Below are 16,139 nucleotides of genomic sequence, written 5' to 3'. Positions count from 1 at the left end.
CGCTCGGGGCTGCTTACGGAGGGACACGGGAGAGGGAGAAGAACATCCATTGGAAAAAGAAAAAAAAAAAATTAGAAAGATGCTTTTGCTGCTGCACATAGTATGTCCAAGTGGTCAAAGTAAGGCTCTTTTAAATTATGAAAAGACTTTGTGCATGTTTTCCCCCCTAAAAAACAGTTGTAAATGATTTTAGCTGTAAAATGCTTCAGGATTGTGAAGAGAACAAAAACCCAGAACAAAACAAAACAAACAAAAAAAAAGACCAGGCTTCCTTAAAAAAAAAAAAAAGAAAAGAAAAAAAGAAAATCCCTCTAAATCTACAGCAATATTTTAACTGGAAAAAGGTCCGTTTTTTTTGTGTTTTTTTTTTCCTCTGGTTCGTCAGTATAAAAGGTTCCTTTATTTATATATATTTAAGTCTTTTTTTGTGTGTTTAGGTGGCGGGTTGGCGCCTCGCTCATCTCCGCATGTAGGGGCCGTTGAGGGACTGCTTGGGCACGCCGGCCGCGTTCATGTAGCTGTGGTGGGAGGGCCCCGTGTACATCATGTTGCCGTGGGGGTTTGGCTGCATAGGCTGCTGCGTGTAGGCCTGGCTCCCCATCATCCCCATCTGCATCTGCATAGGATACTGCGCCGTCTGGTTCATGTAGGCCGGGTTGCTGTGGTAGCTGCTGTTCATCATGGGCTGCGTCATGCGGTAGCTGTTCATGGCGTTGAGCGTGTTCATGTTCATGGAGTTGACGTTGTAGGGCGCCGTGGGCATGAGGTTGACGCCCATGTTCATGCCGCGCTGCACGGCCAGCGCCCGCGGGCCGGCCTGCATGGCCACGGCGGGCGGGCTGCGCCCGTAGAGCTGCTGCTGGTGCGCGCTGGCCGCGGGCAGCGGCGCCGACTTGGAGCGGATGGAGATGTGGCCCTTGACGGGCATCTGGCCCTGCAGGCGCTGCGTGTGCGGGATGCCGATGTTGGTGGCCGACATGTTGCACTGCAGCAGCGGCGACGTGAGGTTCATGGTGGTGGACGCCAGGTTGGGCGGCGGCGTCATGGTGGCTTGTGCTTGCGGGGTGCCGGCCAGCGGGTGCGAGGGGGCCAGCTGGGCCAAGCCCGTGTTGGACAGGGAAACACTGGTTGCATAGGAAGTCACGGCAGGAGAATGGCTATAAGGCATGGCATGAGGGTCCATAATGGTGTTGGTCAGCTGCTGCAGCTTGGCCAAGCTGAACGTGGCCGACGGCTGCGAATAGCTCCCGGCCCCAAAATCCCCTGGGATCCTCTCGTAGATACTGATGTTCCCAGTGCTTCCCGACTCGGGTATTTCCATGATCATGGGCGCCGGCGTGAAGCTGTTGTTCATGCTGCACTGCGACAGCGGCGGCTGCTGCTGCGGCGGCGGCGGCTGCGGCTGCTGCGGCGGCGGCGGCGGCTGCTGCGCTTGGGCCGCGGGCTGCTGGTTGCTGGGAGGTCTTTCCACCACGCAGCTCTGCGGGGACTTGATGTTGCAGTTGGCCGCGGGCTGGACGCTGCTCTGCTGCATCATGCTGCAACTGCTGCCCATGTTGGCCATCTGCTGCGTGACCACGCAGCTGTTCTGCGTGAGGCTGCTGGAAGAGGACAACCCTCCGTAGGAGCAGCTGCTCTGGGAAGAGTTGTTCCCACAAATGCTGCCTCCCATGGTGGAGTCGTAGCTGCTGGGGTTCTCGTAATTCTCCGTGGTGCTCTCGATGCTCCCAAGGTCGCTGAAGCCGCTATCCACCACCTGCTGAGAGTGGTCCGATACGGAAGGCACATCCATCATGGGGCTGGTCTCCATGTTCTGCATAGAGGGCGCGGACAGGGATCCTTGCTCGGGACTGATCTGGGTGTAGCTGCTCTCCAGGGCGGGCACGCTGGGGCTGCTCACGGACCGCACGGACTGGCTGGGGTGGGACTGAACGGAGGATATGGGACTGTTGTGCTCCGAGGCCTGGCAATCCTCAACCATGGATATCTGGGGATCCTCCTCCGTCTGGGTGTAACTCTGCAGAGTCTGGCACGCTGCGAGGGTCTCTTCACAGTCCTGGTAGGCTACATCGTGCTCATTGCTCTCCTCCTGCGTCAAGGACTGGACAGCTTGGACAGTTTCGAGATCTAGTTCACTATGAGGAATCTCCTCTTCTTCCTTTAACTCAATTAGCCCTTCTTTATTACTCTGCTCTTCTTCGTGATCATCCTCAGACCCAGGGACATGCTCTGACCCCACCGATGTCTCATTCGAAGCCTGTTCTTCCTCCGAATCTGCCTCGGGTTCATCTTTTCCTTTTGCCTCCTCTCTACTGCTTGATATGCTTGTTTCTAAAAAACACTCTTGCACGTCGGGCTCCTCCTTCACCCCTTCCCTCACAGGCTGTTCCTCCAACTCCTTCTTCTTCAGGGACTCCACATGACCATCATCTTCATCATCAGCATCATGGTCTTCATTCTGATTCGCCACTACTGCGACTTCATCCTCTTCCTCGTGGTCATGCTCAGGTTCTTCTAGTTCTTGCTGTTCTTCCTCCGATTGCCTTTGTTCTTCCGAAACCCGCGGCTTCTCCTCCACCTCCTCCTCTATTTCAGGCTCTTTAGCCTCTGGGGCTGGACTGCTGCTGCTGTCCACAGGAGAAACTGCCCTTACTTCACTGCTGGTCGTATCTTCCTCTTCCCCCTCTCCCACCTCTTCTGCTTCCATATTCACATCATCATCTTTCCTTTCCTCAGTAAGGGGCAACTCTTCTTTCTGCTCAGCACTGTTCTCTGTATCTGACAGTTTGGGTTTACGCCCTGTTTTTGAGCCAGCTCCCACTGCATCAACTTCTTCACCCTGAACTGATGGTATCACTTTTTCCCGGTTCAGTTTGAAGCCTGGTTTTCGACCAGGTCTTTTCTTCCAGTGGACTGGTTTTCGACTCTTGCCCTTTGGCCATCCCTTCTTCTTTTTCATGGGTGTAGAAGTATCAGGTTCCAGTGAAGAATCGTTTTCTTCACATTTTCTCAGCACAGACAACGGTTTCAAGGTCGGGGTGCCTGAAAACACAGACAGAAAAACATAGATCAAATATTTTATTCTACCTGAGCATTCATGGAAGCTTTCCCAAGTATCCCATCATGTTTATCAGCTTCACAGACCAATAACAGCTTAGGGAATTCTGGAAAGGGTTAACAATAAGTATCAAGGTTAGCAATCACATGACATGTTTCATTTGCAAAGAACAAAACCGAACTGCATACATCCCAAATTAAACATAGGCAACACAATGAAGTCCTGGGAAGACTCACCACGCAATGCAAGTGTTATTTACACAATATACCCACAAATGACAGTGTTCCAAGGTAGGGGAATCCATGAAGTTACAATAAAAGCAGGCTTATATTTAGAGATCTGTATTTCATGCATTAGGTTCAGAAAAGAAATATTTCAGCTTTTTGTCATGCCTTACATTTTCAAATGCCATCAGAAATAGAGATGCCTCAATTTGGCAGCAAAGTGTTTTGTATCTGAGCAAACATTAAAAGGTAGTTGAATTCACTTCTTATCTGACTTTCATGTCATGGTAAATATTTACAGCTTGCCATCTGAACTCCTGCCTTATTTTCGTAATATGATTTTGGATTAAATTTTATCTGCTAGGCAGAGAATCTTTCCTATCAAAAACCAGTTCCAGCACAAGTAATTTGTAAGCTTGTCAAGTCAGCCTTTTTCCGGAGCTGATTGCCTTGAATCTATCACTTAAACATTTGCCAATGCCTTAAATCAGCCATTCTTTGAGCCATCTCAGGCTATCAGTACTTGTACCAAATGTAAATAATTGAGTAAGGACAGTAGTAGTAGCTAAAGAGGACAGAATGTGCCTACCCTCCTGTGATTTCCTCTTCATATATTAAAGGATCATCAGAGTCTCCTTGGTTTGGAGATAAGGAATCATTCTCAGCTGGACACGACCCCTCAAACGCTCTCTCCAAAACTATGGCAGTGCCCTCCATTCACCCAGGCCCAAATTTCCTCTCAGCTGATACCTTAATGCTATTTTATAGATTAAAGACCACACACACCACCCCAGCCACTCTCTTTGCACCCCAAAGAATAAGAAGCTGCTCAATTACTCCTTGTTTACCATGTCATTAATTTAATAGGTACTAGCTTGATTCTGTAACATTTAATCAAAACCATTTAATTAAACTGAAAAGTCAAACACCTCACAAAATACTGTGACATCAATTACCCATATTAACCAACCTTTAAGCTTACAAAATATATGGTATTGCCTGACAAGACCTATTCTTCACAAACCAGTGTTCAGTTGTATTAAATAAATAACCATCCCTTGGCTCTTCACTTAGTCACACATCCGGCATCCTACTATTTAAATCAGGATCGATGTCAGAATAATGGGTGGATGGGTAGCCAGGTCATCCCACTATATAAATATAAAATCAAATATATATATATAAAAAATCAAATATCAAATCAAGTATTTGATATAAAATCAAACTTCCCCCCAATTCAGTGCAGATATAGTCACATTTCTGCTCTTCCACCATAAAAAATGTTGCTGATTTCCAAGCATTAATGTAAGAAGACCTGTTGTTAAATGCACACTTATGCAGAGAATTCAACCAAAGAAAAACTGAGTAATATCCAGCCCAAGTAGCCCACAAACACTTCTTAAAAAATGATCAAAGATGAACTGAGCTACTCTTGCCCTTTACTCAAGTTTATGACACGAATGAGAATCAACAGGGTTGTGAGTAGCCAGAAGTGAAGCAACATTCGTAGGAGCAAGTTTATCCACAGTTAGTCATTTAAAAAAAGAAAAAGAAGGTAACCACTTTCCACTGAAATGCTATTGGAAATGAACCCAAAACAAACACTAAGCTCAGAGTGCAACAAGCCCTTGAAGTCATCCATAAATCCAGTATCTGGAACATGAATTAAAAAGTATCTGCCCAAGCCAGAATATCATTAGGCAGGCAGAAGAAAATATTATCTTCACAGCATTTGTTAGAGCAAAACACTCAACCCCCCTCTTTCACATTTGCAGTCTACTACAGAGGAACGGCCTTTAGTATCTCCTTGGTAAAGATCCCATGCTTTTTATCTGCCCTCTCAAGGATTAATTTAAATATTTAAATATGTTTTTATACGAATACAAACCAAAAATCAGTGATTTTATGATGGTAAGCTTATAATAATGCATTTTTTATCATATGCAGTTGACTGTCCTTGCAAAGGACTATGGATTTTATCGCCACTCAATCTCATCCACCTTGTTTCCAAGGATGCGGAGGTACCCACGTGCTCATCCAGATGACTTGGCTAAAAGAGTGCATAGAGTTAAGCTTGCAGAGAAAATCCTTACAGTTTTCCCATTTGGGGTAAAACTTACAGGTAAAACCAGAAAAACAACAAAAATACAAGCAAATTTCTGAAGCAAAAGTAAACTTATATATTAATAAAGTTTTTTTTTAAAAAAAAAAAAAAAAAAAAAACCAAATATACACAAGTTGTGTAAAGGCATCTGTGTCAAAGGCCTAAAAAGGAAACAGACACCATATGATTTGAGAATCAAAAAAATATCTTATTAACAGAGCAGGAGTACCGTATATACCTCATGAATAAACTGCTAAAAACAGAATTAACAAAACAGAAATACAGTATATGTTGACTGGAGACAAAGTTTCACTGAGCAGCAAACTTAATGCTGCATGACATGTGATTGCACTCACCTTACATAGCTATATATTACGATGAGGATTTAAGGTTAACTGATGCTAAATGAATTTTCAGAACCAAGCATCTTTAGAGAAAAAAAAATTCTCTTCTGCTAACCAAGGGTCATTTGAAAGCCATAAATTAATGAATGGGTTCCAGTAACAATCACTTATAAGGGGATAAGATCTCCATACATCTTTCTCATACAGTTCTCTAATTTTACTTGGCTGCTCGCCTTGCACTACGCAGGCCATCAAGAAGTTCTCTTGGGAACAGGATGTATTGAGCAGTAACAGAATAAGGAAGATTACTAATGGAATATCAGAAAGACAGATGTTTATTTTGCATCTTCAGTGCACTCTAAATAAAAATACTTGTTTTGAACTGGTTATTTTATGAATTGAAGGTTCAGATATCTTTACAGAGATATGAAGAGTTGAGAGGAGGGGCATGCAATTTGATGAAGAACATTATCCCGAATGAGATCATTTATTATTTGTCTTTGCTGGGGGAATCTGAGGGCTCCTTTGATTCATTTCTGCTGTATTGCTGTAAAATGACTCTGCTGTGTAACCTCTTCCACAACCACAGACATCAATTTCGCCGGAAAAGCTGAATCTGAAAATGACCTGTTAGTAGCTCATGGTTGCTGAGATGGTTAAACACAAGCACCATGTTTCTGTGAGACTTTAGGATATTTTAGGCTAGTTTGACTGGTGGTTTATGCCTAACCCTGTATTTCAGGTGGAAGTTACAAAGCAAGGTAAGCAACTTCTTCCATCATTAGCTATTATCACCTGACACTGATGCAGCCTTATCAAACTTTCCACTACATACCATCAAACATACCATTAGTGTCATCAGACTCCTCCTCATCTTTGGACTTGCTCTTGGAAGAAGGTCTGCGCCTGAGGGTGTCTTGTGGGGGTAAGTGCCGAAAGTATCCACCAGGCAAAAGTTCATTCTCCTCCTCCTCCTCTTCCTCCTCTTCCTCCTCCTCAATCTCAAAGGTGGGCTCCAACCGGGGCATTGGTCGTTCAGAGTCCGAGTCCTCAAAGGGTTCGTCGAGCACTTCTGTGGTCTCGGAGATGGTTTCGGTGACAACGCTGCTGTTGTGGTGCTTGCGCTTGCGGACTCGCCTCTTCCGATGAAGAATCGGTTTCTGAAAGGGGAAAGTGGGAGAAGAGAACACTTTTTTATCATGCATAGCTGAAATAAAAACACTGCTAAGCTAAAACATGAAGTGCTGAGGACAGCAGTGAATTAGACGGCTCCCTTCTGGAATCCAGGAATCAGAGAAAACCTGCCTTCAATTAGAAGGGTGTCAAGTACAACGCAATAGAGACAAAAGAAAAAGGGGGAAAAAGAAAAAAAGCAGCAAGCAAGCACACACCTTTCGTTTTAACGTTGGCTTGGTGAGAACCGGTGGAGAGTTGGACCGAGGGCTCACGGGCTCATCCTCCTCCTCCTCGCTGCTTTCGCTGAAGCACCTCAGCAGGCTGCTGTCGCTGTAGCGGCGGGATAACCTGTCGCAGTCCTCGGAGAACCTGCACTTGAGCGGCTCGGGGCTCTTCTTGAGCTGCCCTCTCCACCTCTCCATCCCCTCGCTGTACCGCCGCCGGGGCGCCGCCGATTTCTCACCTTTGCTGTACTGCCCCGGGGAAACTGCAGATTTTTCCTCCTCTTCAGCATAGCGGCCCCGGGCAATCGGGGATTTCTCCTCGCATTCGCCGCATCTTCCCTGCAAGGCTGCCGATTTCTCCTCGCATTCGCTGCAGCGGCCTCGCGAGGCTGCCGATTTCTCCTCGCACTCGCTGCAGCGGCCGCTGGCGACCGCTGTCTTCTCCTCCACGGGCAGCTTGGCTTCCTTCTCACAAAAGGGCTCCCGCAATTTCTTGCCCTTGCGGCTCCACCGCCCTCTTCGGGAGGGCTGGCTGTTGGCAGGAAGACTATCCAGAGGAAGGATGTGCTTGTTTGGCCGGGCAGAATTGGCTGGAGCGACGATGTCTGGCTTTTTTTCATTCTCTGGAGGAGAATAAGGCTCTTGCTCTTTCTTCTCCCATGATACAGATTTTACCATCTGATTTAAATAAAAACAAATAAGTTTCACACTTTCTATTGATGCATACATGCCTATCCTCAATTCTATTCAGTGGAAGCTTCTGAGTAAAAAGGAATTTAAAAAAAAGTGTACTCAGAAAATTTTTACAAGAATGAGGACAAACAAATTGATCTTAATGAGATTTTAATAGTGCCAACTGCAGTTCTTTCCCTTTGCCAAGTGGTAACATATCTCAATTAGCTTCCAGACAGGTGACCTCAAGCAATGGCCATCAAAAGGCCTGCTGGAATGGGGACACATCTTGCTACATCCAAACACGGCATTTGTGTTATTTTCAAGAAAAAGGGAGATGACAGATTCTTGAAGCTATTTTGGTAACAATGCATGGTTAATTTAATTTACGTGCAGCAGCTGTGCACAATTTGCCTCTCAGAAACACTAGTCTGCTTGGTTCTTATCACTGGATGCAGGAAGGAGGGCAGCCCTTCCAGAATAGCAGCCTGTATTGCAGGAATTTGCTCTGCTCTCCATACGGTGATTTAGGATCAAAGCTATTACTGGCTTGGTGAAAACACATAACAAAATTGTTTTTTGGGGAAAAAAAAATGCATCTAGTTGACTAGCTTTTATTTATGATACTTGTCACTTGTGGAACAATTCTGTGCTCTCAGACCTACACTCATTTCAGTAATTTGATTTGGTTTCTTGAGTGCAGAGGTTCTTTAGTCTGTTTTATTTTGGATTTGCTTGCTTTTTGGCTTGGTTTGAAAAAAGCATTAAATATAAAAGAAGTATTTTACTCTTTCTAGCAACAGTGAAGACAGACAAAACCTTTCTTCAGTTATTGCTTCGCTTTCCTATTTTAGTTTCTCATCTGAAACTATCAAGACGTAAACACCACTCGTGACTGCAAAGCTTTTTGCAACCATACAACGTGCCCAAGCTTCCCATTCAAAATCTTGTTATCATCATCTGTGAAAGCACAAGAGCCCCAAATGTAAACTATTTATAAGAAATGGATTCACTCTTACACTGGCCTCTGGGTCTTTTTCCTTCTCCTGTTGTTGCTCTTCATTCTCCCCATCCTCTGTCTCCTCTTCCTCATCCTCAGAGACAACCGAGTTGGAAACTATGACGGGTGTCCAACGCAGACACTCTGCATCCACATCTATAGGGCGGACGTTAGTTCTAAGCTTTGCCATATGTTCCTGAATGAGCTTCTCCCGACGAATGATCACAAATCTAAACAGTAAAAACACACTGATTAGGAGCAGACTATATGCTACACATGATATCAGGTGAAAGAGATGTAACAGAAAATATGACACGAAGAATAATCTGTTTACTCTCAAGCAGGGCTGCGCGAGTGGCGACTGGACCAACTCATTAAGGTTCTACAATCCACTATATCTTCAGAATAACAGATAAGGCACCCTAAAACCGAGAAAATGTTACGAAAAATCTTTCCATTTCTTGTTAATGGTGATGCCATTATCCTTAGATAGGTAACGTTCATCTGCAGACCTTCAGCTTTGCTGTACATTAATTGGACAGGCAGTACACCACCTGAGCAAGGGACAAGCTTAATCTAAAGGTGATGAACAGCAGTTACGTGAGTGGAACGGGATGTGGAAACAACAGAGCTACTGTACTCACTGATCACTACGGAAATCAAGCATTCGCAGGTGGTGCAGAGTGGAAGTGATATCTTGAGGACAGATTCCAGTCAGCTTACTCAGCTTCTTGATGCTTAATTGCTTGTCACGTTGATGATAAAGGCACTCCAAAATTACACTTTTCCAGTAAGCCATGTACGAGAGCCGCCCCAGATCTGACAGGGGCTTCTCTGGTGATCCTGCTTGACCCTCACGCTTTGAAAGTAGGTAGCCTAAAGGAACCCAAGAAAAAAGGTTTCACAAAACGGACACATCCAGCTATCTCTTGTCACTGCACTTCTACGCAGACATTTTTTTTCCAGAAATTTTCTGAATGCTACTTACAAATATATATATATTACGGTTTTGAAGGATGCACTGCATGACCAGGCCAACATTTTATCACTTCAAATATCTGTTTTTCAATGATAAGAGATTTCTAAACTACCCTGCCCTTAGCTATGGGCAATGCCACGAGATGGCAGCACTTGCCTACCTTGAAACTGTAACGACACAAAAGCACCTTAAGACCCGCTCCAAAGACACTGTGCAAGGAAGTACAGAACCAGCAGAGGGTCTTCTGAATATACTTAACTTTTCAATTCTGCCCCTGTAGACATTAAGTCATTCAAAAGAAATCTGGCCTTTCTGACAGCGAGGGGCTATTGTGGTTTTAGAAAATAGTAAAAGATTTGAAAGCAGTGATAAGTTTTCCAGGGAAGTCACTGAAATGCATGTATGAATCTCAGAATGGTCCAAGCATTTAGAGCCTAAAAATAGCTGTTCTTGTTAGTCTCAAAGGCTAAATCAAAAAGACTCAAAGTGAGTGTCTTGCTTAAAGACACGCATTCAGTTTAAATTTAGCTGCTGAAGGTTTCAGACGGGATAGATTTGATTTTTTGTAGCAAGAACTATGTACAGAAGGCAAGCTTCTGCTAAACACGCTACAGTAGCATATCTATGGTTTCCACAACAAGGTGTTTGCACAATGAACATGAAAATTACAGAAAAAAAGGCAATTTGTCTTCAGAATTTAAGTCTTCTACCAAAGAAGAAGTTATAAGTTAACATGATTTTGTGAGTTTTCACATCCTTTGTATTGAGATGCTTTTAATTATAAAATACATATAACCTTTTCCATGGTTAACCTTTTATTTAAGACAAAGAGACAAAGACCAAAAAAAGGGAAGAAAGAGATCCTTACTGAAGTCAATTAGGAATCTGCCATAGCCCTTACGCTGGTATTGTGGAAGAATCATTATACAGGAAACATTGTACTTCTGTTGGCAGTGTTTCTCCTGTTGGAAAAGCAAGAAAAAAAAGAAGCGGATTTTAAAAACAAAAGACCAGTGAGAAGCAGGAGAAGTTTTTCTGTGCAAGGGCATAAATACTTTTATGGCAGAAAGTGAAAATGAAAGCCAAAGTCAAGAGGAAAGGCTGCAATAGAAAAGGTAGAACAGTATCAAATCCGTTACCATCATTAAAACCACTAGTTCAGGAAAACAAAACAAATGAGACTGACATTAACTACCTTCCACTTAGACCCACTACCGTAAAGGACATGGGCTATATTACAGTATTACAGTGAATCTTTAAGTATTGCAGATTTAAAATCGTAACAAAGGAATATATTTTCTCAGATCTGCTGTTCTGAACATTAAAAAAAAAAAGTCCAAATTACTCTAATACTTGCCTTGGAGAAGTAGCCAACAAGGTGACAGCCCTTGACATCATTCTGTGTCAGCACGTAGAAAAGAAATGGCTCCACGTCGTAGTAGAGGGTCTTATGGTCCAGGAAGAGTTTGGCTAACAAGCACAAATTCTGGCAGTAAATAGTGCTGACATTGCCATCGACCTTATGGAAATGAAGAAAAATGTCATTTCATTTGCTGTCATGCAAGGACCTGCTTTATCTGAGTACCCGTGTAGCTCTGAAGCTTCTAACATGACTTCAACACCAAAGGTAACATCTCATTTTCCTAACTTACCTCAAAGACTGAAACATTGTTTTTTCGGTAAATTTCATTGGCTGGAGGATGAAACCAGCCACATTTTTTCATATGCTGCTGGAGAATAGTTCTGCTTTTCATGTATTTTAGACAGAATTCACAAAGATACAGCTTGGGTAGCCTGTAAGTAAAGAAATAAATAAATACCAAAGCTCAAAATAACATTCTTTTGCATACAACTTCCAAGTTCTGCGGATACAGAACTTGATGAAAACAAACCTAGTATCTACTGAAATTAAACATGTGATAAAAAAAGCTTTAAAATAAATATATAATAAACACTTCAATACTTATAGCCACAGCATTTACTTACTCTATAAGGAAACTCCCAATCCCTATACCCAAGAATAGGCATGACAACAAGTCATAATTTTTTTGGTTTAGTTTGGGTTTGTTGTTGCTTTTAGCTATAGAATCATTTTATATCCAAACTATGGATACAGTAGTTAAATAAGTCAATATAGTACATAAGTGTCCCAATATTTTCTGATTTAACTCCAATTACATACTGTAGCTTGGGAATTGATGCCCCTTTTTTCAAGACCATTAGAAGTAGAATAAAGGAGAGCAGTGTTCAGTCCTACCTTGAGTACTCCTGTGGATATGGGGAGGAGTACCAGGTCTGGATTTCATACTTGCCAAATTCGATGACAGAAGGGCAGCGGACTTGCGGATCAGGAGGCCCAGTCACCCCTACTTTCTGTATGAGGGGAAAAAAAAATAGGTATTTTTATTTTTTTGTGAGAAGGCATATATGCTCTAAGGAACTTTATTTAGAGGCAAAAAGGAACAGTAATCTCCTGCTGTAATACTTAACTCAAGAGCTCCAAATGGAGCCAGAGTGATTCATGTTTCCTTCTATTCTTACTCGGAGGATAATCAGGATATTTCAGCAGTCAGCCAAAGGTCTCAGCAGTTACAACTTACTACCTGCACCAGGTCCAAACCCTGGCTAACCCTTTCCCCTCCAAAAGGAAAGTACTTGATGTGAAGTACTCTTATATTACCTTCGTTTCTCATGAGGTCAGTTCTTCACTACTCTCAACCAGCAAAAACAAAATTCTTTAGTCCTTGATGGACTGACTCACCCGGAGTTTTTTTCCCTTGGTATTTTTATTTGTCAGGTCAAGTACCTATTTAGTATACTGAAAATCTGACTGTACCTGCAATGCTTGCTCCTGAATATCTCTGAACAGCTCCATGTCTTTTTCAGTTAAGACATCCTGGCTCCCAAAGAAACGCTCCTCGTTTTCCTGTTTTCCATCCCAGCCATCCTGATTGTCTGTAAATAAGAGAAAGATGTTTCATTTACCATTTATATATATTTTTTTCTTTTTTGGTATAGCAGCAATTAAATTTAGACGTGTTCAGTTACTCTGCCACTGCCAAAGCCAGGACAGTTTGTTCTCACTCAAGAAATGGCCTGCAGAGCCATGAGCGATCGCTGCATTTGAGTGTTAATTCCAGCTCCAACTTCCTAACTTCTGCCAATTCCAGTCATTTTGATATCCTAGGCTTTGAACACTGGAGTGGAGGATATCTTAAACATTGGCAAGGTGAAAAATCTTTACCTGTGGGCCATTCTGAAGTGCTGGATTTCCTGGTACCCTTTTTCCTGATCCTGTATTGCTGAGAATAGTCCACCACTTCCCCCCGAGCTTTCCGTCCATCAGGGGAGGGAGTGAAGAATTTAGTAAGGCCATCTATGAGCCCTTTGGTTTTCTTGTTAAACTTCAAGGTGGTGCTGCCATCTCTGCAGAAGTCCAAGACATCCGTCTGCTCCAGGTATCCTCCTTCTGAGGAAGCTGACTGGCTGGATAGGGTGATCTTTCGCTTCCGACCCCGACCAGGGCCAGTTCGAACTTTGCTGAAGGGGCCTTTTGATCTGAAGGATCAGAAGAGGAAAGATACGTTCAGATGCTTTGGCAAAGCGGGGTCTTCTAAGCTGCACAGTGGGCTAGCACCTTTCCCCACACACTGAGCATTATGTGCAATTAATTTAGGATAAATTAAGAGCAGAATGTATTGGATTTAATACTAGAAATTTTAAAAGTCTACTCTACTTTTTCAGCCATTAAACCTCGTAAGACCTTTTGCAGAGTATCTCTGCTGGTGCTCCTTAGAATCAAGTGTTGGCTCAATACTCTAAGCTGGCTTGATGCCCAAAGCAGAGGTTGTTGTGGCACGCTCCTTGGTCATTTCCTTGCCTGCTCTGTGAACAGTGCTACATGACAAGTACTCCATAACTCAAGAAAATGCTCTGGCTGAGAAGTAATACAAACAATTTCCCCTGGCCAAACCCTAATGCAAACCCTCCACAACAGCCTCGAAAAAACCACAGATTTCCCCATGTGGAGGGCTGTGCAAGTTTAGAAACGTGGGGCTATAAGCAACGGAAGGGACAAATATCTGTTGGCAGCAGTGTCAGATTGAACATATTAAACTGCAGCCTCGGGAGCTTCAGATTATTTAGCTTCTTTACCATCAATAATAATTCTTAGGAAAATGCAAAATAAAAACAGCTATGTCAGGAAAAGCAGCCACCTGGCAGAAGAGCCTCAATCTAACAGCAAAAAAAAAAAATCTAATTGTTAAAAGTACAATTCAGAATTAAATAGTAAATTACTACAATGAGTCAAAAATACAGTTACAAAGAAGCACTGAGAAAAAGCTCTTTTTTTGACTGCACTCTTCAGAAGTTACCTTCTACATTAAGGAATAACGAAAAGCTCCTCATTGCAAAAGAAATTTTCTTCCAGAGAACAGATAAGACTTCAGAAACACCTGCTATCCTACAAAAATGACACAATTTACTCCTCTTTATAAGAGACTTACGTCGTGTTTTGGTTCTTTAACCTATTTTTGGGACGTCCTATTGGGTTTGTATATCGCCGTTTTATCTGTGCTGCCTTCTTGTGTAAAAGTTTCCTTCCTTTCTTCCGTGGTCGACATATCTGACATATCCACATACCTGCAAAGACACAACGCACTGGATCATCGCTGGATGCAACAGGATAAAAGAGCATTTCAGATCCTAGGGATCTGTAGCATGAAAAGAGAATTTCAGATCCTAGGGATCTGTAGCATGAAAAGAGAATTTCAGATCCTAGGGAACACAGGCCTTCCAGCAACAACAACAAAAAGGTCAGAAGAAGTCTCACAGGCCCTGATTATCACCTGTACCACACACATGAAAAATCACATATAATCCAGCAGTATCAGTCACATATTCTGCTTAAGGATGCACTACATCCAACCATCTCCTAGAGGAATTTTTTTCCAGCTAAGGAGAATCCTCCACAAATAACCTGATCCCTATCTGAAGGGAGAGAGAAGTTTGGTTATATTCCAGAACACGTTATTGTACAATTTCCACTCACCAATCTCTTCCAACATCATCCTTAATTATCCCTTTCATGACAAAGTCCTCACCTTTTGGCATCCTGGTAAGAGGGGGGTCACAGCACTCCATGTGAAAGCCACGGTCGCATGAGTCACAAAATAGCATGTTATCCTGTGGAACAAAGAGAAAAATCATCTGTCTTGAGATCTGCATCAAGCCCTCCATTAATTTGTCACCATTTCAGAGAACATTGCTTCTTAAAACACAGATACAGCACCATATTTCACAGAAAGACTAGCAGACATAAATATTTGCAGCTTCTGTTTGTTTCCACACTGCGTTTCCACAATTTCCTGTTTTAACAGATCCACACGGTTGGCATTCTAGGCCATGGCCTAGTAAACTCACCGCGTTCTTGCCCTGATCTCGACAGGAGCTGCACGTTTTGCACTCGATGCATTGCCATCGCAAGGCTTTCACTCGCACTGTTAACTCGGGAGAAAACTTCAAACAGGATGGATGACCTATTGAAAAAGATGACAAAAAATAATAGCAAAATTATTTGAGTGTTGCTAACACTTACAAACAGTGTGATATGATAAAACTGGTCATCATTACTGCACTCTTAAGAAAATCCCCAGGAGCCCAATGAACTATTTGCATGTTAAGTTTAACTTAATTGTGTCCACCTAGAAGCATGAGATTGAGCTCCTAAGTGTATTATATGTCACAGATACACACTCCTCATATGTATGGGTCAAAACTAGTCACTACACTTGACCATTGTGTCAAATAGTTTTACTATTTATTAGTATTATTTACTATCTACTACTCAAATGTTTTAGTCCCTGTGGTCACCTACCGCTGTTGCCGCAGTCAGCACAAGAGATGAGCTCTTCAGGTTTCTTCTCTCGATTTTGTTCCTTTGTACCAAGGCAGAAACTGCAGATTGGAATGGGCTCTGCCACTGGCTATAAAAGAAAAGCGGAAAAAGATGCTGTTTAGTATTCAGCATTTTTCTTCTGCTGCTTGGATGTTATCTATTAAAAAAAAAAAAAAAAAAAAAAAGTCAGGGGGCTTAAACACAAGGAAGGGAAAAGAGGTGCTTTAGATGAGGCGCAATATTAACAAAACAGCAAACAATCCACTAAGCAGCCAAGTGTACTGGGATACACAGGAAGCTTTTAAATTAAATTCTACAACAGCCTCTCCAGAAAAGTAATGAATGAAACAAATGGAGTAGCTTTAAAATGGCTATTGATGAACTAACTGACTAACATTTGGTGTTGTATTTCCTAATCTAGCATGTTGCCTCTAATCCAAGCCTGTATTTTCCTAAAAC

General features: G+C 42.8%; 1 protein-coding gene across 1 annotated transcript in view; it reads right to left on the bottom strand.

Moving 5' to 3' along the window:
- Positions 1-412: 412 nt before the first annotated feature.
- The window catches only part of KAT6A (lysine acetyltransferase 6A), a 28,020-nt gene continuing 12,293 nt past the window's right edge, over positions 413-16,139 (bottom strand). The window contains exons 4-18 of the mRNA XM_088521448.1: positions 15,660-15,768; positions 15,206-15,321; positions 14,887-14,968; positions 14,290-14,425; positions 13,026-13,339; positions 12,618-12,736; positions 12,039-12,154; positions 11,434-11,575; positions 11,139-11,300; positions 10,650-10,743; positions 9,447-9,678; positions 8,822-9,032; positions 7,122-7,808; positions 6,578-6,890; positions 413-3,042 (exon numbers count right to left, since the gene is read on the bottom strand). Of these exons, the coding sequence (XP_088377574.1) occupies positions 458-3,042; positions 6,578-6,890; positions 7,122-7,808; positions 8,822-9,032; positions 9,447-9,678; positions 10,650-10,743; positions 11,139-11,300; positions 11,434-11,575; positions 12,039-12,154; positions 12,618-12,736; positions 13,026-13,339; positions 14,290-14,425; positions 14,887-14,968; positions 15,206-15,321; positions 15,660-15,768 (5,418 nt within the window). The 3' untranslated portion in view covers positions 413-457. The remainder of the gene's footprint in view (positions 3,043-6,577; positions 6,891-7,121; positions 7,809-8,821; positions 9,033-9,446; positions 9,679-10,649; positions 10,744-11,138; positions 11,301-11,433; positions 11,576-12,038; positions 12,155-12,617; positions 12,737-13,025; positions 13,340-14,289; positions 14,426-14,886; positions 14,969-15,205; positions 15,322-15,659; positions 15,769-16,139) is intronic.

This window comes from Tinamus guttatus, unplaced genomic scaffold (genome assembly GCF_059628265.1).
Source record: "Tinamus guttatus ecotype Peru unplaced genomic scaffold, ASM5962826v1 Tinamus_guttatus_pri_ptg000123l, whole genome shotgun sequence".
Lineage (NCBI taxonomy): Eukaryota > Metazoa > Chordata > Aves > Tinamiformes > Tinamidae > Tinamus > Tinamus guttatus.
This window is presented reverse-complemented; position numbering and strand designations above follow the sequence as displayed.